General features: G+C 45.2%; 1 protein-coding gene and 1 long non-coding RNA gene across 2 annotated transcripts in view; one reads left to right on the top strand and one right to left on the bottom strand.

The window, feature by feature from the left end:
* Positions 1 to 15,439, bottom strand: part of BPGM (bisphosphoglycerate mutase) — a 28,987-nt gene extending 13,548 nt beyond the window's left edge. The window contains exons 1-2 of the mRNA XM_028525716.2: positions 15,257 to 15,439; positions 2,388 to 3,049 (exon numbers count right to left, since the gene is read on the bottom strand). Coding sequence (XP_028381517.1) covers positions 2,388 to 2,988 — 601 coding nt within the window. The 5' untranslated portion in view covers positions 2,989 to 3,049; positions 15,257 to 15,439. The remainder of the gene's footprint in view (positions 1 to 2,387; positions 3,050 to 15,256) is intronic.
* A 115-nt stretch (positions 15,440 to 15,554) lies between these two features.
* On the top strand, positions 15,555 to 20,538 carry LOC118497186. The gene is made up of 2 exons (XR_004899723.1): positions 15,555 to 15,736; positions 18,800 to 20,538. It is a non-coding gene; the product is annotated as an uncharacterized LOC118497186 (long non-coding RNA).
* Positions 20,539 to 22,554: the final 2,016 nt, after the last annotated feature.

Genomic DNA, 22,554 nt, shown 5'->3' with positions numbered 1-22,554 from the left:
CCCCTCCAAACTGTGAGAAAATTAATATCTATTTTTTTAAGTCATTCGGGTTTTGGTACACTGTTACAATGGCACTAGGAAACTAACACAGCCATATAGCTAGGAGAGGAATTGCGGGATCATACCATCACTCTCTATTTAACATCGAGGAGCTGCCAGATTGTTTTCCAAGGAGCTGTACCATCTGATGGTTCCTCAGTGAGTCATTAATGGCTTCAAAACCTCTCTCCAATGTAGAAAGTAAACTTTTCTATGTGTAACCTTGCCTTCCACAGGTAACTCTCCCTCCATCCTCACCACGGTGAGTCTTCCTATTTTAAATCTTCACCTGAGGATATTTTTTTAAAGTATTGATTTTAGAGAGAGAGGAAGGGAGACAGAGAAACACCGATGTGAGAGAGAAACATCGATCGGCTGCCTCTTGCACGCCCCCTGACCAGGGATCAGACCCCCCAACAAGGTACGTGCCCTGGCCAGGAAGTGGACCCGCAACCCTCTGGTGCCCGGAGCAACGCTCCAACCAACTGCGCCACCCGGCCAGGGCGGTGACAGTCTTCTTCACCTTGTGTTAAACCATCCTATTTCCTTCCAAAAAGAACAGTAAGAAATAGTTACACCAGCAACGCGCTGATAGGAGGGGGCATTACAATGAACTGCGGTTGGGGCTACAGAACAATGGTCAGGGCCTGGAGACAGGAGGGTGAGTGGCACCACACGGCAGGAGCCTGTTCTAAAAGGGAAGGCAGGGAACAAAGAGCATCCTGAGGGGGAGGATGACATTTTCTCTAGGGGAGGGTGTCGGGCCACCAAGAGAGCTAAGTCCCACCCCTGGAAAAGGAAGTCGGCATGTGAGAAAGAGCACGTCTTCTGGAAGAAACTGTGAAATTCTGAATTTCAGTTGGTTGTCGTCCTAGGAGGAGCCTCAACTCTTCTTTGAACAATCAAGTCCTGTAGTCCAATAATGATTAAGTTATATAGCACTTCATCACATAGCTGACTATGCTGGACAAGGGAGAATAGAACCCTTTATACAGTTGAGTAAACAAGATATATAAACACATACACAAACAGGTCGAGCGCCGTGTCTAGCCAATAAAGGTTTTAACAGCCAGTAAAGGCTGCAGATCTTAGATTTCTGCACAACTAATGGACGTGGGCATACGGGTAATGACTTGGCTGTTGGCCACGTTATAAAAAGTCAGGGTAAAAAAACACATGCTAAAAAGTTTACAGTAAAATCTCATAAAGGTCACTTTATTTTGCTACCCAGACCCTACTTTCCCTGATTCACGTACAAGGTTAACACTTTCCTCTTTCACAGCCCCAGGTGGAAAAGTAAAGCAGAACGGAGCAGGAATGTTGGAGAAATGTGTTTGAGCATCAGTAAGGTCACTGCTGACAGGAAAGGGACGACAGTAAACGACACAGTAAGTGACGACAGACGGGAAACACCAGACAGAGCAGGTCGCTCAAACAGCACAACTGGCTGGGATTCTTCAATGAGCGGGGAAAGGCAGGGAGAAATGCCTTGAAAATATCGCAGTGCGATTGCTGATGCCCCGAACTGGTGTGTCTGAGTCCTCAGAAGGGTCCGTTAGATCATGTTACTGGAGAGACAGGTAACAATACGGCACGTTTTATGGTACATTTAGAACGCAGCATCAAGTACTATGGAGGCTACTGATTACCTCCGATAAGCCATGGTTTTCTTTTCCTCCCCACCCCCTCAACTTTCTCCCAATCAAAGACTAAGCCTGGGTCTGGAAAGAGAGGACTAGAGCAAAAGAATTGTTCCAAGAACCTAGGCCTCAAAACACAGCAACAACTGTGTAAGGTTGGAAGGGCGTGAGCAAAACTGAAGTCGAGATAACTTTACTTATCTTGAAAGACTCAAGTAGGTCAGTTGACTTTCAGTAACATCTCTACGGAAGTTTCTTGCCTGCCTAGCCTCCTTTTATCTGCCTACAACAAAGCTGCATAGTCCTTCTAGTTCAGACTTCAAAAAAAAGGAGAACCCCAAGCCGCAGCATCAACATCACCTGAAAACTTCTTAGAAATGCAAATTCGCAGCCCGGAGCCCCAGGCCTACAAGTTCAGAAACTCCTGGGCAAGGCCAGCTGTCTGTGGTAGAACACACTCTCCCTCCAGGTGACTGTGATGCTTACTAAGGTTTGGGAACCACTGCTCCAGATACTAAGAGTAGAAAAGGCAGACAATCGTTGATTTATAGAACAAAATGATTCTTCAAAAGACTGAAGTGACAAAAGGGAATAGGGAAGGAAAGTCTATTACGGAGACTGTGCGTTATTAGAGACCATGTCCTTGGTAGATTACGGCCCCACTATACCACTAGCAACCTCCAACGAGTAGTAGCATAAAGATGGTACCTTCCAGATGTTTTAGGAGCGCCCTACTGCTATTTCCATGAGCAGATATCAGAATGGTTTTGCCACTCAACACTTCAGGAGCAATCCTCTCATTCCAAAAGGGAAGGAGTCTCTCCAGAACATCCTTCAAACTCTCAGACCGCGGCAGCTGATCCAAGGGCACGTCGCACACCTTGTACCTCCGGTCGTTGTAGATCTCGTGGTAGTAAGGGTGAGACTCCTCGATGGGCGGCGGAGTCACATTGTAGCTTCTCCTCCAGATCCTCACTTGCTCTTCGCCATGATTCAAAGCCATCTTCTCCCTGTTGAGACCGATCAAGGCTCCGTAGTGGCGCTCATTCAGACGCCAGGAGCTCTCCACCGGAACCCACTCCTGCCCCAGCTCCTCCAGGATCAGCCAGGCCGTGTGGATGGACCGGTTAAGGATGGATGTGAATACGAGATCGAACTCAAAATTCAGCGCTCTGAGCTGTTTCCCACAGTTCCGAGCTTCTTCCATCCCCTCATTGTTAAGTTTCTGATCCACCCAACTACAGAAACGGTTCTCTTTGTTCCAAGAACCCTCTCCATGTCTCAACATAATCAGTTTGTACTTGGACATGCTGCTGGATGAGCTTCCCTCGTGCCTTCAAACGGGCCGGTGTTCAGTGACAGAAAGACATCTAGAAAGAGAAGAAACAGACAGCATGCATTATATTCTTCAGTCAGCTGGCGACCTGGGAAAGGAAGCACACGTCACAGCCGCCAGTTTCTAAAATAAACTCGGATAATTCCTTTGAACGGTTTTGAAATCGGACATCCGGCAACTCACGCACTATGGTGCATACAGGCATATTCTACTGATAATTAATTACAGGGAACCTAGTTGACTTGAATTTTCTGATGGTTAGATAGTATGTTAATTGCATGATGTACAATAACCAGGACACTTCACTCCGATGGCATGCTGCCTTTCTGCCAGATCAAAGGGGTTTGTTTACAGGAGAGAGGATGTAGCGGAAGGAGTTGTCTACAGAGATGACTAGTAGCTGACTCTACACCGAAGGCATCCTTCTCACTTTGTTTTTCCTCTGGTGGAAAAAGACTAGTTACCAGTCTCACCTTGTTATGGAAGTTACTAAACATGTTAATTCAATAGTCCACCACATTTATCAGGTAAGCAAACCACTGGCTGGTGGCAACCAGCTCTTCAATGCCACAGGCTACACCACATACGAGAAAAGCTAAGGTTCCACATGCAAACATCAAAAGTGATTTAAAGCAACATTAACACCTAACATGGTACTCACCTAACTAATCTCTCACCTGCCTCCAGACAGAGCTTTAGGAAGGAATAAATCCGGATGCAAACACGCTATCAAAAGCGAGCAGCTGGGAAGTGCTGCCTGTAGTAAGAGATTACAGGGAGCAGGTCTGCAGGAGTGAGAGGAAGCTCCGTGATAAGGAGGCCCAGTCTCCTCCTCCCAACCCTCCGGTTATCCTACGCACACCAGCCACAGCTCAGAGGGAGAAGAATCTAGTAACGCAGGGAACCGCAACCAAAAAGTGTTTTGAACTTGCTAAGTTCAGGTGCCGACCCCAAGATCTGCTGGGCCCACGGTGTCCCCCAGACAACCTGCTGCCTGGTTGCTTCAGCCTGCCTTCCTTCACCTTGCAGGGGACACACCTTCATGACAAATGCTGGTCGGTTTGCATGCCCCGCACTCTCCACCTCCGCCCCGGCCTTTTCCACACACAGGGAGAAAAGATTATGTGAACATCAGGGCCTGGTCTCCTGCCATTCTTGGCAACTTCCGTTAACTGGGGATTTTCTGTCCCACTTCAACTGTGATTCAGCCACAGTTATATAACCAACAGTGGCAAAGTTAACTGGAATCTAGATCGAGTTTCTTCCTTTCTGTACTAATTCCTAGACATTCTGAAGGTGGGAAAAGACTTTACGAGAAGGCTTCCGTGGGTGGCAGCAGGTTGAGGTGAGGCATGTGCAGCCGGAAGGCTCCAGCGGTTAGGGTTCAAGTTCCCCCCTTCCCACCAAGCACCAGGTTTGGAGCCTCAGTGCGTGTGCAGCAGGGAAAAAGCATGAGGTCAGAGGAAGAGCCTGAGCTCGGGGCTCGGACGAAGGCCCCTCACCGAGAATTTCCGGAGGGAGAGTGACAGGGTCAGTGAGGTGTCAGAAGAACAGAGAGTGGGTGAAGGCACCTGGGCGGTGTTTGGCCAGGTGATTCCTGGTGCCCAGAAGCAGCATGATCAGGAAGCTGATGAAGCTCAAGCTTCAGGTGCCCACACTGGACCAAACTCTTTCTAAGGCGCTGGGAGACCAAATAATGAATTCACAGGGGTGAGTGTGTGCAATTTACAGAAGAAAGGTATTTTGTGTCATTTCTTTAAAGGGCTCCAATCCATCAACTTGTAGAAGCTTTAGGCCCATCAGAAACTGGACCCACCCTTCTAACATTCCTTGTCTTGTTTTTTGCTGGCAGTGGTGGAGGAGGACTGAAAAAGAGAATTTCTCAACAACTTCTCTGCCTCAACACTTACTTTGTCTTGTCAAGCTAGAAGCCTTCTTACACAAATGGACTATGTTTCCTTCAAATGAAGAGGCATATTATGGACAAATTTGGTGGGAAGAAGCATTTCTCCATCATCTTTTGGTTATGAACTCTATCACAGGGACAAAAAAATGCAGCGCCCTGGCTGGCGTAGCTCAATGGATTGAGCGCGGGCTGCGAACCAAAGTGTCACAGGTTCAATTCCCAGTCAGGGTACATGCCTGGGTTGCAGGCCACGGCCCCCAGCAACCACACATTGATGTTTCTCTCTCTCTATCTCCCTCCCTTCCCTCTCTAAAAATAAAATAATAAAATATTTTTAAAAATGCAGCAATAACATCAGGGACACTCAGGCACCTAACACCAAGCTCTGCAGTATTTTAATCTGCAACATTTGCTTACTTTGTTTAAGGAACGAAACACTTTCTGTTTTTTTCCACTCAAAATATATAGGAAGTCTGTCCAGAAGAAGTCCAGACATTGTTAACATAACAAGAACAGTTTTGTGCAACATCAATGTAACCTGGCAGCCAAGGAGAGTAGACTGGAGTGCACATGCGTGAACAAAGACGACGTCACTGTATCAGTCAGCAGGGGCGGCAGACGCCTTTCAGTGAGCATGTGCACTGTGCAGTGCCTTCAAAATGCAGAGCAATGCATCTTCATCAGGTTTTACGTTAAACGTGAACATCCTCCACAGAAACCATCTGGATGATTCAGAAGCCCGCAGCTACGGGCACCGGTGATTGGCAGCTTCATCACAACAATGCACCTGCTCATGCATCATGTCTCGTGAAGGGTGTTTTGGTGAAACATCAAATAACCCAGGTGACTCACCCCTACATCCCAGATTTGGTGCCCCGTGACTTCTGGCTCTTCCCAAAACTAAAATCACCTTTGAAAGGGAAGAGATTTCAGACCATTGATGAGGCTCAGGAAAATATGACGGGGCAGCTGATGGTGACTGGGAGAACTGTGTGAGGTCCCAAGGTGCCTCCTTTGAAGAAGACTGAGGTATCATTGTCCTATGTACAATGTTCCTTGTACCTTGAATCTCCTTCAATAAATGTCTTTATTTTTCATAGCACATGGGTGGATACCTTTTGGACAGACCTCGTATACGGGAACAGAGAAATAGTGCTACAGCCACAAAGACTATATAAACACATACCCTTCCCTCACTCTGGCGCAGAGGCTGTGAATATAGAGCAAGGTCCCCAGCTCAGTGCATCTATCTCAGGTAAACAAAAAACCACTTCCCTCTGCCCTCCTTGCTGCTGTCAACGGACTTTTCCCATCTCAATTAACTGCTAAATATTTACAAAGGGCCTGTTGAGCTTTAAAGCTGGCCATCTTTAAGATTTTAGTCAGCACGGGAGCTGGTGTGCCAAGTGTCCCCCAACAGACACACAGCCCCAGTCAGTTGGACTTAAAGTTTAAGGCCCAGACAGCAAGTTCGTGTGTGCCACTGGCCACACAGATGCGTGAAGAACAGGGGTGCAGGGGTACAGGGTGGCGGGAACAGCGGTGAGCTGCAGGGAACGTGCATGCTGCTCTGATGGACTGTGCTCTTGTGTAAACCGACCAAGCTTTTGTATTACCTGGTCTCACTGAACTAAGGGTACCGTTCTCAGAACTTTTCTGAAGAACTGAAAGACGGGACTGCTGCAATCAGAAACTGGAGAGAATGCAAGACTTAGAGGGTTGGACCACAGAGAATCTATCGATTCCCGTTGTTTTGAGCATCAATAAATGCTTTAACAAAATAAAAACTATCATTTTAGCTCCTACTGCAGAAGTGAGGTTCCTGGATCTTCCAATTGCCAAAACACTGGAAATGTGCATTTGTACGGGATTCCTGACCTAAAACCGCCGACCCATTCTCAAATGTGAGCTAAACCAAACATGTCTGCAGGCCAGGCTGGGTCTGCTGGTGCATGCCCTGTGACCTAAAGGGAAGTGTCCTCCTGGCCACAGACGAATGGGGAGGCCCCAGGAGACAGTCAGACCCCCAGCCTCCGGGCTCTAATCCAAACTTCCCTCTGTTATTGTCCAGCACACTCTTGCAAAGCACAGACCCTCTAATCCCCGTTTGTGCTGGGCTTCCTTGCTCCTGACCCTGCCGAGTCCCAGCTCTGTAATCAAACTCCCACTCCACTCTGGACTCTTCCTGGAATGCTTCCTCCAGGGCTGAGCTGTAACCCAGCCGAAAATGAACTGAATGCAAACTGCCTCCCAGATGTCTCCTTCTCTCTTCGGTGGGGGGTGTTTGTGCCTCACATCCTGGGGCAGGTACGAGAGAAAGTAGGGTCCTGCTCCCTCTCAATGGTATTTCCCAACCAAATATCTCCACCTTACCATCTTTCTTTTGTGGGGGGCAGAGGGCTTTGCTTCTGATTGTATTGTTATATTCAACTGTAGCTGCCTTGCCCTCATTTATTAACTGCAAGCTTCCTGAAAACTGAGCATACCATTAAAAACCCTCAATTACTTCCTGTTGATCTGAGGATAAAGCTCGAAATCATTAATGAGACCTGCAAGGCTTTAATTTCATTTCCTCGAGAATGCCCTGTTCTTTCTTGCCGCAGGACCTCTGCACACCCCCGTGTCCCACCCAGAACCCCCATCCAGCCCATGGCCGCCTCCCCTCCACGTGCACCTCAGTCCCTCGCTGCTTTAGGTAACGTCATCGTCCTTCAGACCAGCTGTCCCCAGTCAAAAATACAGGGTCCGGCAGAAGTAACGCCTGCTTGAGTGTGGTTGGCCTGGTAATGTAAACGTCTCACACGAGACGGACAGCAATTTGAATGCTTCACCTAAAATGTCCCATGGTGTGCTTGTGTGTGATATTGTTACATTACCGAATCACATGCTTATGATTTTGTAATGAAAGATTTTGGAATTAAAAAAAGGGGCATTATTTGTGCCAGGCCCTGTATAATGCAAGTCACATATGTTCTAAAGCCGTATTAAGAGGTAAAAAGCAACAGGTAAAATTAATTTGAATACTATATTTTATGTACTCCTATGGGTTCAAAACTGATCATTCCAAGATTGATCAATATAAAACTCTTAATGAGGCATTTACAGTCTTCTTTTCACAGTAGGTCTGGCGTGTATTTTATACTGAAGCACACCTCACTTTGAACCAGTCACATTTCGAGGGCTCAACAGCCACACGTGACCCGTGGCTACTGGATTGAACGGGGCGTTTTGGCGCTTAGCTTACACGTGAGACTGCGAGCCGCTCCACAGCCGGTCTGACTTACGGCCGTATCCCTAGGACCCGGCGTGCCGCCGGACACAGAGGCACTTAGTAGGGATGTCGCCTGAATCGAAGTCAGTTCGGCGAAGATGACTACACTGTGCTAATGAGGCTGAGGCCTGACAGTTTCAGTGGGAACCGCCCGAGCGAAAACATTCAGCCGGCAGGCCTGAGATGTTAGAGAGCTTTAAGTCTAGAGTCCCAGTGTATTTAATGGCGCGGCCAGAGCCAAGAATAACCACGCATTATATTTTTGTACCCTTTCCAGTTTAGTATGCTCACGGACAGCCATAATCTCCACAGAGAAAGAGAGACTCCGATTAACTTGTTCAAAAACATTAGCCACCAAGTGGCAATTTTAGGTCTTCTCCACCACCCCCCCACTGCCCCAGCCCCCCACCCCACTACCTGAGCCTTCCCCGCCTCGCCCCTGGAGACTCGAGAGTCTGGGTCTGAGGACCCGGGCGCACTTGGCTTCCTTTCGCAGGAACGTCTCCAGTCACAACGTGTCTCTCCAAACCCAGGCGGCACTTTATGAAAGGAATACAAGCGGGGTGGCCATAGAGGAGGGCTCGGCTTACGGCTGTTTTTGAGAAAACCTCAGGGCGCAAAGTCAAGTTGGGCAATAGTCACCCCAGCTCAAAGACAACACACAAAGAATATACATACACTCCCCACCCTCGAATGAAAACCTGTTCTTCTTAAACATCAACTTGTGTTTTGGGTGAAGCTCGCCACCCTGGAGTGGGTTCTCTAGGCTCCTCGTTTATCCCTCGGCGAAGGTTACCAACACTTGGATGAGGCACTAATGGTAGTTGATGATTTACTGATACTTCATACCAGAGAAAGGCCACACAGGTCACTGAATTCATACCGCGGGCTTCCTTCCTTTTAAAAGCATGCTATAGCTAAAAAAAAAAGTGTGCTTTTATACAGTTGTGTCTCATCTTCTTGCCTTTGCCTTTTGTGGTGTTTTTCCTTTCTTCTCACCATTACACGTTTTAGTTCCCCGACACTAACCTGTGCCTTGCCCACTCTCCTGGAACGGTCTCTCAGAAGGCTGCAGATTAATTATTTCTTACTAAGTACAGACCACCTTTTCCTAGGACTCACACCCGAAAGCTTACTACTTCCATCAAGGAAAAAAATTCTTTAATATTTCGGGGCTGTCCTGGCTGGTGTGGCTCAGAGGATTAAGTGCCGACCCGCGAACTGAAAGGTCACCGGTTCGATTCCCAGTCAGGGCGTGCATGCCTGGGTTGCGGGCCAGGTCCCCTGTTGGGGGCGTGGGAGAAGCAACCGATCGATATCCATCTTCCACCTTGATGTTTCTCTTCCCCTCTCTTTCTCCCTCCCTTCCACTCTCTCTAAAACCAAATAAATAAAATCTTAAAAAAAAAAAGTTTTCAGGGCTATACTTCCCCCAGCTCTTCTATTATGATGTCCTGGTCTTAAGTCTCTGTATTTTCCTCCCCACCAGAAACAGTACTATGATGATGAAGATATCATATGATGCCAGAACAGCTAACACTCATGGGGTGCCCGGCATGTGCTGCTTGGGACTATTCGAATCTTCAACCACCATCCTGCGGAGGAGGTGCTGTGATTAGTCCCACCGTACAGATGCAGAAACTTAGGAAGAGAGGCTAACTCGCCCAGATGACACAGACTGTAACTGGCGGAGGAGGAGTTTGTTGGGGCACAGGCAGGCTGGACCCCAGCGCCTACACTCAGGCCTGAGAGCACTCTGCTACATCACCACGCTGGCGGCCAAGGCTCCGTCCTCTGTCCTTAGAACCCCAACTTTCCTTACTACTTAATCGCATTAAAATGGATGATTTATAAACTGACAGTCCCTCACTAGTCTCCCTGGTCTGGTTAATTAATCCATTTTTCAGACATGTGTTGCAGACCCATTGGAACATGGAACGACGCCAGGCCTACGTGGAACACGGAAACCAATGTGGATTATGTCTGCGAGGCACTGGTGAGGGAAAGGTGACGTGGGGGCATGGGTATGTACTACTAAAGCCAAAAGCAGTCGACATGGTGAGATGACACTCCATTCATAAAGGAGGTAAAAAAAAAAGAGAGAGAGAGAAAAAGAGATTATTTCTGAGTAAGGCTTCATGGACATGGAACTATTGAAGCTGGATTGGAAAGATGTTTAAGATTTAGATTTACAGAAAAAGGAAAAGGAAGTCTAGCCTAAGGGAACAGTGAGTAGAGGCAAGGAACAGATGCTTATGAAAACTGGTGGCCCACGCAAACTGACCGGAGCATACGTAGGGCGACCGTGTGTCCTGGTTTGCCACAATCTTGCTTTAGGGCTGTTTCCCCAGCATAATTACTATAGGGCCCCTTTTGCGCTTGAATGTCCCATTTGGAAAATTATATGATCACCCTAAGTATAGGGTACAACGAGGAAGTAGGAGGAGGCTAGCCTAGAAAGATAAGACTGAATGGTGATTTCAGAGGGGGCCTTGTGCCAAGGAATGTAGGTTCTCTGTAAACACTGGGACATCATTAAAGGTTTAATAATGTGTGTTTTAGGGGAATCTGACAGCACTTACACATACAGTTGGAGATGGGAAAAGCCAGGGATATGAACACTTGTGAGGCTTTTGCGATAATTCCAGTAACACAGAATGAAGACCTGCACCAGGACAATGGCTGCTGACATGTGATGGAGATGAATGTGAAAGACACTGCAGCTTAGCTCAGGTGTCGGCAGCTCTTTCATAAAAGGGCTGCAAACAGTAACTTCTTCAGGCTTCTTGTGCTGTGTGGTGCTGCATTCTGCCACTGTAGCTGAACACAGCTGTAGACAATACACAGCTGAACAAATGAGGCTGTGTTCCAATAAAACTATGTATGAACACTGAAATTAGAATTTCATATAATGTTCATGCACATGAAATATTGTTCTTCTTTGATTTATGTCAACCATTAAAAAATGTAAAAACCATTTATTGTTTGTGGGATGTACAAAAGCAGGTGGTGGGCCAGAAGGCCTTAATTTGGCAATACCTAGCCTAGCAGGATGCCATACTCTGATCTACTAATCACATCCCTGTATTAAAGCTGGAAGCGTCCTGCCACAGAATAATCCCAACACTATTAAGTCACCCGATTTTATTATTGGCCAGGGTGGCAAGTACCTTGAGTAAGGGCATCCCATTCATAATTGTTTTTATTCCTCACAGAATACAATACTGAGTTCATTTAAGTCAGTCTGAGTACTTTACCTTTGCTTAATTATTTAATAAGGGGTTAAAGAAAAACTATAAGGAAAAATTATTCATCTTGTTAACCAACTTCAGGAATATAATCTGTCATTTTGATGTGCTTTACTTCTATTAGACATCTCCATAAATTGTCATGGCGCCTTGTACTTCGAATGAATGAATATTTGCTCAAGAACAGGTACTGTGCAATTAATTGCCTTGGCAATACAGAAACAAATAGGTGATTCAAAGGAAACATACTTTGCAAGTGACTTATATTTTCAAATACCCTTTGCACTGTGTCTGTGTGTGTGTGTGTATACATATATATATTCTAAATTGGTTATACAGCAAAAGATATTCTTTCCATAAATGCCACCATAAAATTGAAGTTATGTTTCAAGATCCACATCCTTTTGGCACGGCGGATGGAGAGGGTAGGTAGATAAATGGCTGGTGCACATGCAAGGCACTGCATTTACTGAAGCTACTTCTACATTATCTCCAGAATCTCTAGGTAGTTTCCGCAAAGGTAGCATAACAATCTAGCTGCTGCCTCCTACTCCTGCCCCTTACTAAGCCATATAATTTCGCATACCTCCCCCATCCCTGCCATATCTGAGGCTTGTCCCGTCTTCCAATCTAATGCTCCTAGGACATTACTTCCTCCCTGCCTCAGGAATTTGAAAAGTAATAATGTCTAATATTCTGTTATGACAACTCATGAACAGGTAGGAAAAATTACAGGATAAAGACCAGCCTAAAACTTTTGTTTTCCATTTCCCGGACCCAAACACTGAGTAAGAAATGTGATCAATGACATAATGTTGACGTGACGGAAAGTAAGGGATACAGAGCCAGAATTGCTCTGATTTGGATCATCCAAAGCCTACCCTACAATACTAACTATTTGAATGCTACCACAGACCCCTCAGCTGTTTTTCCTGGTCCAAACATCACTGTGTAACTCAAACCCCATTGCAGTAGGACCATGACCCTACAGAAGATAGTCCGGCTATATATTTGAGGATATAGAAAAAAAAAAAAAGAAGAGGGAGAGAGGTTAACCCTGTTTCTGACAAAGTAAAAAGGAACAGTTCTTATGGGAAATGAAGTCTGGAGCTGAGTCCCTTAGAATCTTAAAATAGGATTGCCCCCAAATCCAGCTCAATATTAAAAGTTCCAACAAACGTGTACCTAAAAGTACCTAGTGGTCCACCATCTGTTACTCTTCTTAGCTTTATAGTAACTTTTCCATTCAGATTTGCATTATAAACACACCTCTTTACCAGGAGCAGATGCTACCACCTACAGGTGTTTTCTAGGCACTATTGCCCTGTCATTCTCCAACTTTCTCCATCTACTACTATTCCATTTACTACTAATCACTTATTCCAAGGAGAACCAACCACAGGAGGCAGACCTCCATTCCCAGGAAAGAAATACACATACTCATATGTCACGAGATGTCTGTTTCCTGGGCACGTTGCCTGTTCCAGCTGACATGGCATCACTGATGTGGACAACACCCACTCACGACACCTCCTTCTGATCGCTGGTTACTTTTTTCCCCAGAGTAGTAGCTCTTGTCAACGCAAACTCCACCAAATCCCAAAATTTAAAGTCAAGAAACCTGGATATCAGTCCTAGCTCCGCTACTTACTGACAGTGTGACCTTGACCAAGTTATTTAAACTCTCCGGACTTCACAATCCTTATCCAAAAAGCTGAGGATAATGAAATTACTGTCCTCAAGGGGCTACAAGGAAGACTAAATGAGGTGGTGGTGAAGCACTCTACCAAAAAGTGAGAGGTATTCTGGGCTGAATGGAACAGACTTGAGCTAACACACGAAGACTACCAGAGACCTCAGGCGATCTTACCTTGCTGATGGCATGAGCAGAAGCAAAAGCTGAGAATAAAGCAAAATGAGGTGAGTAAAGAGAAAAAGTTAAATAAGGTAGTGGAAGGAGGAATGAAATCAAGTGAGGATGGATGTGTGTGTGTGTGTGTGTGTGTGTGTTGGTGGGGGTAAAGCTGATAGTAAGATACAGACCTTGAAGCATACTAAATGCTAAGCAGTATTCTACAATCCAAATGCCTTAATGAGGTGGCTAACATTTCATCTGCATTTTATAAAGTATGTTTTTTCCACATCTGTGGCCAAGTCTCAGTGAAACATTTTTGTTAAGTAATTCTTGTCGTCCTACTTCCCCATATAAACATTCCCTCACACCAGATTTCATTCCGAGGATTTCAAGGGACCCATCAGTTCAAACATTTGCAGGGCTGGATTTAGATGCATCCGTCATAACTTAAATGAAAGGCGCCACTCAGTTTCAACCAACAGTAGGAAGCAAAAGAGGAAGAGAGAGCAAAAGATCTACCCAAACACGAACAGTGGTTGCCTCTGGGTGATGGAATAAAAAATGACATTTTCTACTACATTATACCTCTGTACAACGGTCAGTCTGTAAAACGGCCAAATTTTCTCCCATGGTCCATTTGGCTTAAATACGGACACAAAACAACATGTATTGTCTTCACAGCTGGGAAGTTTTATTTGCTAACAGATTAGTACGGAATATGCGGCAATGAGATTCTGTTTATGTAAATATTTGTGGTAGAAAATGTCTAATCATCTTCATTTTACAACAGATCTTTAACACAGGCATGGACCTCAGAAATAATCTAAGGCAACTCCCACTTTTTCAAGATGCAAAAAAATTACGAGTCAGAGAGTTGAAATGATTTGCTTAAGATCTCACAAATAGCAACGGCTTCAAGACTAAAGCCTAGGTGTCTTGACTGGCAACTCGGAGCTCCTTCCACTGCACCGTTTGTTTGAATTACGCGTCTCTCAAGTCCACCCCAACTTGAGAAGCATCTCTGGCGTGTGGGGGTGCTACAAGAAAACAGAGATGGATAAAACCTAGACCCTGGCCTCAGGGGAGCCAGTTTTAAAATAAAGGAGGCATTGACACGTGTTCTGCTTTCCTTCTGGAAAACCTCATTAGCCACTGGTAAAAGACAGTATTTGATTTTTTTTTTTCTCTCTCCAAAGTCTGCGTTCAGTCAGTTAACCACCCTCAAGCTATAAACCCTCCATAATTTGGAAGGGAGGTGGTTGGGGAACTGGAGTTACCCTAAGTTAGCTAACAACCCATTATCCTTCAAAACTTAACTGTGAACTTTGCTTCCCTGATGCATTTCTATTGCCCTTCTCTAGTAGTGCAGCGCCCCCCTATACCTTTGAAAGGCAGAGAAATACACATACTTTTATATACATATATATTTTTAGTGGTTCTAAGAACCTGTGATTTGGCTCCAGATTTGAGCGCTGCATGAAACCGTTGCAGATACTCACCTCCTTCTCCTTCCTTGACATTTAGGTGTCTTCCGTTTACTTAGACTTTTCAGGCTAGGTCTGCCATCGCCATAAATATAGTGGCATGGCCCTGAAAAGGCACTGAGCTTCCTTCCAGGAGCCCTACCGTTGAAAGGGCTCTGCCAGACGTGCAGGGTGAGTTCATCCCTCCCTCCAGTTCCTATTTATTCTCGCCATCAAGACATCACTGCCAAGGCGCGTCCTCCCGTCAGCTGACAGATCTGTGACTCCCAAGCAGGCTCATTCTGAGAAAGGGACAGCAGAGAGGGACCTGGGGCAGACGTTAAGGGTTGGCTTGAGGGGCGGACTAGCGAGCGCCAGATTCAAAGACTGAACCGGGGGAGTGAAGGAACCGGCCTTCCCGCACTCCAAAATAAACCATCACATTATTTTAAAATGGAAACGTTCTCAACAGCAATATTCTAAAACAAAATCACTCACCTGCAGAGAGGCCACCAGCAGCACCCGCTCCCCAGAGCCGCTGAGCAGGCAGCGCCGCCTAGGACTCATCCTTGCCGCCGGCATCAAGGCTCTTTTCTACCCTAGGCGCCAGAGGGGCCGGTCCTCGCACTCTGCCCATTGGAGGATTAAGATGTCACTCTTTTACGGCCCCGCCTTACTCCCGGGAACCGGTTGAGGTCTTTTCCGTTTCCCAAATCCCTGGGGTGAAAAGTGAGGCTCTGATTGGCTCGCTGAGGAGACGAGCACACTTCTGGACCAGTAAAGAGATGGCTTCGACACCGGTGGGCGGGCTTGGGCCTGGGGAAGTGGAAAAATAACGCCAGGCGAGTCAACCCCGCCACGGAAAAACCTCTGGCCTGGGGATGTCTTAACTGGCCGAGGGGCTAGAAAGCGTTTGGCGTCGTAAGGGAAAGGCCTGCCGAGGTAGGGAAGTGTCGGCGGAATCTTGGAAGTGATGAGGTGATGCCCTTTTTCCTCGTGGGAGACTTCCACCCGGGGAAGGAGGTGGGCAGTGTCGAGGAGGAAAGTTGCTTTCCTTGTGGTTTTAACTCTCAAATAGTGATTGAAACAAAAGCCTTTGCAGTGCCGGCTTTCTGGGCAGTAGCTCCTTAGCGTTGTCTCTTAGTATTACAGGGATTCCACCTAGGTGGGTCCCTGCCACTGATTTGGGTGGGAGAGAAAAGGGACAAATGGGATGCATTGAAGCTTATACAACAGAGGGAGGATGGCGTGCAATGAGGAGAATTATAAATGCGGAGGCCACAATTACTGAACTAGAGAAAACTATAAAAATACCCGAAGCCTGTCACGAGGCCCTGTAAGCTTCTAAGCAGGCCAGAACCACTGCACAAGGCTTTGAAGCATAAATGTCAGAACTTTTCTTCTGAGTAGGCGAGAAAGATAAGGAATGGTACGTTTGCCTGACCACATGGGGAATTCCCCTTCGCGATTTCTAGAAGCTGCCCTACTTAGTGTTGAGTGTCCTCTTTGGAGGATTTCCTAGTTCGTTCTCAGCCTGTCTAGGAGCTCTGTGACTGCTGGGCAGGTCCTCAGAGTGATGAACATATACTCGAAAAGATCCTCTTTTCACATTTTTAACTCTTTGACAAATTACGTGTTGAATTCATTAAGACCTAAGTGTTTGTAGTTAGTTCTAGACCTCACTTACCCTTGTTAGAGCGTGACAATTCCCGGTGGGATCTCGAAGGCCAGAACTTTCCTCCTGGGAGAGCACGAATCCAATGCCTGACGGGTCGCAGGGGTACATTCAGTCCCGTCTAGTGATCGCTGGAATTGAACTTGCAACTGGAGGAGGCGCCTTCCAGTCTTGACTCCCAGGAATCCAATTTCAAAGTCCTATACTCTTACCCACTTGCTTTCTTTTTCTCCGTGATGGATGGGGATTTGTGAGGGGCAAGTTTTTCTGCTGCAGAGTTGTGCAAAGCTCCCTAACTCAGAGTGCCCACCATCCATACTCTGGAGGGTAAAGACAGCTTTTCACAAGTGTCTTAAAGGATTTGACAAGTAGGGACACTTACCTCTGCACTTAAGGGCACCAGCTCATTGGATTTCGTTTTACTGTTGCTATGGATACCCATGGAATGCTAGCTTGTCTCATAGAACATTAACAATGTCAAGCATCACCTGCCTTGTAGAATCTTGTTATACAGGTGAGGACTGTGAAGTTTAAGAGATTTATTCAGAATTATTTAGCTGGTTGGGGGTAGAACTGGGACAAAGACCCAACGTTGCTAATTCATAATTCTGGGAAAAGGCTTCCTCTCCTGCTGCTTCCCGTCCCACCCCTGCCCCAAATCAATAAACTTTTTAAAATCAAGATTACAGATTTTAAAACTAACTTGCATTAAGATCCATCGTGAGGAATTGGATTCTGATATAGCAAGCAGTATAGATACTATGAAAACAATTCAGTGTCTCAGGTCCTATTTTACCTCAAACAATTCTTGAATAAGTTCCACTTTCATCCAAACAGGAAATGAAAATACAGTCATTTATTATAGCCCTGTTTTACTTTCTATTATGTGTGTATGTCGAAAAACCAATATGAACACATGCTGCATTTTAGGGATTAGGTAGCAGATTGTCTCATTCGGGACCTGAAAGAAATACTGTTTTATGATAACATACATACTTGGCCATAATAATTTCACAGCTGTTTACACAGAATCCCCTTGTAGGTGGGGTCGAGCTGGTCCACCAAACATCAAAACATCGTCCACTCACCTAAGATGTTCTGCCTTCTTCCCAGGCAGACCCATTGGCTTTCCTCCCTCCCTTGGGCAAACTGCAGAATTAGTTAGTCCTGTATCATCACATGTACAGAGCTGTGTCCATATCTTAACTGTTGCCAAGGTGCATCATGACCTGGTTGTTTGCAGCTAGTATCTAGTCTTCCACCACACCCTGCGTGCTTCAGGGTCAGATTAAAATCTGCCATTCATAATCTAGCGTAATAGGCCCGTATTTGGCTTCCCTTGCCCTACTAAGTACAGGCTCTCTTTATTGAAACCAAAACTGAACTGCTCCAGTGGATCAGCCATGGAGACCCACAGAAGGGATTTGAAGGCCGCCTGTCCTTTCAATTTCACATGTTAAAATGTAAAACCCTCATCTCAGAGTAGTGTGAAGAACAATGGAGGCAATTTTGAAATAATTTTGCAATCTCTGAAGGTACATTGCTTGACCTCAGCCTGTCTTTATCTGTGAAATATGGATAATACCTAAGTGGCCAACATGAAAATTAAATGAAATAATGTAGTATATACCTGGCTCTTGGAAAGCTTTTGGTAAATGGTATTGATTCTTAACAATTACAGTAATGTTAAATGTAGAGTTTTTTAACTACACTTATAACAAGTACTCTTACTTTAAGAACTCAATAAACTCTGGGCCCTGCGCTTCTCTCCCCTTTCCAGGATCTCTGAGAAGGTTATAGGGCAGAAATTTCCCATTAGCTCATTGCTGTCCAGAGAGGCGACTGTCAGGAAGTGAATGGCCATCAGGGTACAGACCAATGGCAAGTTCAGGAGCCTTCAGTACTGGGAAGTCTGAATTGTGTGAAATTTCCCTACTCTGAATCTCAACATTGAGCACCCTGGGGCAGGAAAAGAGCCAGGTTGATTTTTTTTCCACTCTTAATTCTGAGGGGGAGATAAATAATTTTGGTGTGTAGGACAAGGTTGAAAGAGAAGGAAACTTGTAGAAAATCAAATGAGGCACTGTCCCCTTTTACAAAGTCTGCTTAGGTAAAATAAACATATTTCTTTAAATCCTCGTTTTTTTCTGTGGTGGTAAACAGAGTGGTCACAATTTCTGTCCTGTGGAGTTGTGTCTCAAATACTATATCATACTTACTTATTATAACCTTTTATTAATAAATATTATATGTATTATGTAAGATTTAGGAAAAAATTTAAAACACCCATAATCTTACCACCCAAAATTTATTAACAAATTTATTTTTTTCTGTTTTTTTCCCTGTAAATCAATTAATTTAAAAAGATTGGAATAACGAGAATGGTTTGCGTGACATCTCTGTAACCTGGCAGCCAAGGAGCATGGACTGGAATGCGTGTGCATGAACAATGATGACTTCACTGTACTAGTCAGTGGGGACAGCAGACACCTTTGAGTGAGCATGCGTACTGTGTGGCCATCACATTCAAAATGACTGAGCAAGTAGAGCAACGAATCTGCATCAAATTTTGCGTTAAGCTTGAACGTTCTACTGCAGAAACTATTCAGATGATTCAGAAGGCCTTTGGACACAATGCAATGAGTGCAGAGCAAATAAAAGTGTGGTACAAATGCTTCAAAGATGGTCAGGAATCTGTTCAAAGTGATCCACGTCCTGGAAGGCCTGCAACAAGCAGAGCACCTAAGAATGTTGAACATGTACGGGCTGCAATCAACAAAGATCGGCGGCCAAGGTGACTCAGCCCCCCTACAGCCCAGATTTGGCACCCTGGGACTTCTGGCTCTTCCTAAAACTAAAATCACCTTTGAGAGGGAGGAGATTTCAGACCATCGATGAGATTTTGGAAAATACAATGGGGCCACTGATTGCGATTCCAACAAAGGATTTTACATTGTTTGAACAGTGGAAGAGACTCTGGGAGAACTGTGTGAGGTCCCAAGGTGCCTGCTTTGAAGGGGACTGAGGCGTCATTGTCCTGTGTACAGTGTTTCTTGTACCTTGTATCTTCTTCAACAAATGTGTCTATTTTTCATGGTACATGGCTGGATACTTTCTGGACAGACCCACTATACCGTTTTTGCAGGAATAGTTACTTAGTTTATCATGAACGTCTCCCCATATCATTTAATATTCTTCTTCAATATATAATTCTATCATGTGAGTGTGCCTTTGGGTATTTCCGTCTTTTTCGGACCGTAAGACGCACTTCTTTTCCCCTCAAATTTGGGAGGAATAATGGTTGTTAATGCTGCTGTTGAGTTCTGTTTACATTGACATGGGCGAAATATTAGGCTATTTATGTTACTGAATATTTTACCACATTTTTTGCTTCAAAATTTGTTTTCCTATTTTCCTCTAAAATCTAGGTGCATCGTATGGTCCAAAAAATAGGGTATGTCTCACAGTTCAACAAATCGTAGGCATTGAGTTTTTCACTTCCTTGAAGAGATTGGGGTGTTTCAATGGGCTGCGTGTTTCCCTGACTGACAGGGTGCCCTGGGAATGTCTGCGGGACCAAAGGCACTGCCTGGGGGTGGGGCAGCCTTCTCTGCTGGGGGTGATGACGTCGCAAGGAATCCTTTGCTCTGTGCCCTGGTAGTGGCAGAGCTATGACAGGCAAAGCCACTTAAAGCCTGAAAACACCGGGAGGGTTGCCCTTTAACCCCTGCTTTTCTTGGGGAATCCTGTTCTCTAACCTGAAGAAAAAGTGGTTGGGTGACAGAGGATTGGGGGAGGGTTTGGAAATCAGGGCTCTCTTAGTAAAACCTCACGGAACTCCTGGCATAGGTATCTCCCTTTTCCAGACCAGGAAAGGGAGGCTCAGCGAGAGAATTGGTTTAAGCCTGCATGACTAGTCAGTGCACCACCCTTAGGTTGGGTGTGAACTTCGAACTCTGTCCACCATACTTTCCACTGTTCCTTAAAACTGGTGGATGTAATGCCATTCTTCTTTTTTACCCCTGTGGGAAATTTGTCAGTTTTCTGAAAGATACTTGTTATCTGCTACAATAAATAAATAAATAAATAAAATCTGACTAACCAAGAATTTCTTCTTCCTTGAGTTTTCTGAGTCGGCTCATTCTTTGCCCAAAGAATGTATCCTCTTTTTTTGTTGAATCAGGTGACTTAGCTTTTGTCCCACGTAGTATTTGCTTGTTTTCTTACAGAAGTGACCTCACTGTATACATTGTCGGGTCAGAGTCATAAAAGGAAGTTCTTACAAACCTGGCAGCAATTTCACACAATACAGAGTTCCCTCAGCTCTGGGGATTCATGAAGTATGAATATATACATACTGATTTTTCTACTTAGTCTCGTAAACTGGCTCTGAAGGAAATTCTGAAGGAGGCTTCCAGGATTGCCAAGAGACTCGAAGCATCACTGAAATGGGTGTGTCACCCCCCAGTAGGACACTCTGAAGGCAGTAGCACTTTTTGGAAATGTAATTTCTAGAATGTTTGGTTAAAGTCTCTTTATGTAATCCAATCAATTCCAGTCAGTGGCACATGTTTTAATATTCTTTCCATCCGTCCACCCCGCTCCGCCCCGTGTATAGTGCAGACGCGCATGCGCTACCAATACCTTAGTCCGAGCTACCATCACCTCTTGCTGGGTTTTCTGGGTAGACACTAGCCAATTCTCAGCCCTCTTCGCTCTCTTCTAGGCAGCCAGGGCGATGGATGCTGGTAGAACACATTAGCGAACGTGTCACACAGCTGGCCCCCCACTCTCCCTAGTTTCAAACACTGCCGTCATTCCCCAAAGACCCTAACATGGGCCTTTTCCTTCCTCCCTTTGGCCTTTAGGCCTTCGTACACGCATTTTCTCTTCCAAGTTAAATGCTGTTCTTCTTCCAAGTTAGAACAGAACAAGAATCCAACTTTCCTAACTCTCAGGCTGAATTTCTCCTGCAAGTGTACTACTGGAGACTAGTAATGACTCAACAGGAAAATGTGACTCAGGGGTTCAAAAGAAACACAACAGTGGGCGAGAGCGTGGGCTTTGGAGGCAGTCTGTGTGGGCTCCAGCTCTGGCTCTGTTCTGTACTGGCCATCTTGGACAACTCGCTTAACATTCTTGCCTCATTTCTTCTGTTGTACTATGAGCCTAGGAATGATACCTACCCCATAAAGCTATGTTATTTCAATAAGTTGACACATGGAAGAAGCTTAATAAATTTTAACTTGAAAAAATGTCAATGATAGATTGAGGACCCAATGTAAGTTTTAAGGTACAAAACGAAATCAACCTTGTTGATTTTCTCATCTACTCCTGCAGAAAAATAGACACAGCAAGTAACTGGGAGGCCCTCCTGGGGCAGGGGAAGGCTGGCCCTAGCAGATAAGGTTTCAGAGGCTGCACTATGTAGGGAAAGACATGTGATTACTTAGTCAAAACAAGTGCCAGGCCACACGTGCAAACGAGTTGAGATAACGTGAAGCCTAAGGCGTGTAAAACACGCAGAGAAAAATATTAAAGAAATCTAATATGGTATAAAATCACAACAGCAAACAAGAGACGGTCTACTTACAAATGAAATCATCTTAAGCTTCTAAACTAAACCCTGTTATGTAAAACATCTTTTCCTTGTATGATAAGCATTTTCCCGAGGTCCCGAATTTGGCTTTCAGAGCTACCATTTCTATAGCTACTTGTGTATATACATATATAAAATATATATGTATCCATATACATATATATTCAAAGAGAAGCTACTTGGCCTATAGATCTGTGGCTGCATCACAAGTGAGACAGTCTTTTTTATGCTTCCCATTGGAATCCTCACAGAATCGTCACTAAATAAATTAAGAAAATAGCTTGACTGTCCTCATTCATTAGTTTTCAAGTAAAGGATAATGACAGAAACCATCAGCCATTGCCAACAACTGAATATTGGTTTTTCAATGCCAGTTGAGGGAGGAAGAGAGGGGATACTCACTAGTCTCTGACATCACCTGTCTGTGAGCTGTCGGGTAAGAAAAAGAGGTAAAGCACTTGTTGGCAACCACAGGTCGTAACAACTTGTAAGAAGGGTGTTAAGAAGGTTACATACGTGGTG

Source organism: Phyllostomus discolor, chromosome 10 (assembly GCF_004126475.2).
Source record: "Phyllostomus discolor isolate MPI-MPIP mPhyDis1 chromosome 10, mPhyDis1.pri.v3, whole genome shotgun sequence".
In the NCBI taxonomy this organism is placed as follows: Eukaryota; Metazoa; Chordata; class Mammalia; order Chiroptera; family Phyllostomidae; genus Phyllostomus; species Phyllostomus discolor.
This window is presented reverse-complemented; position numbering and strand designations above follow the sequence as displayed.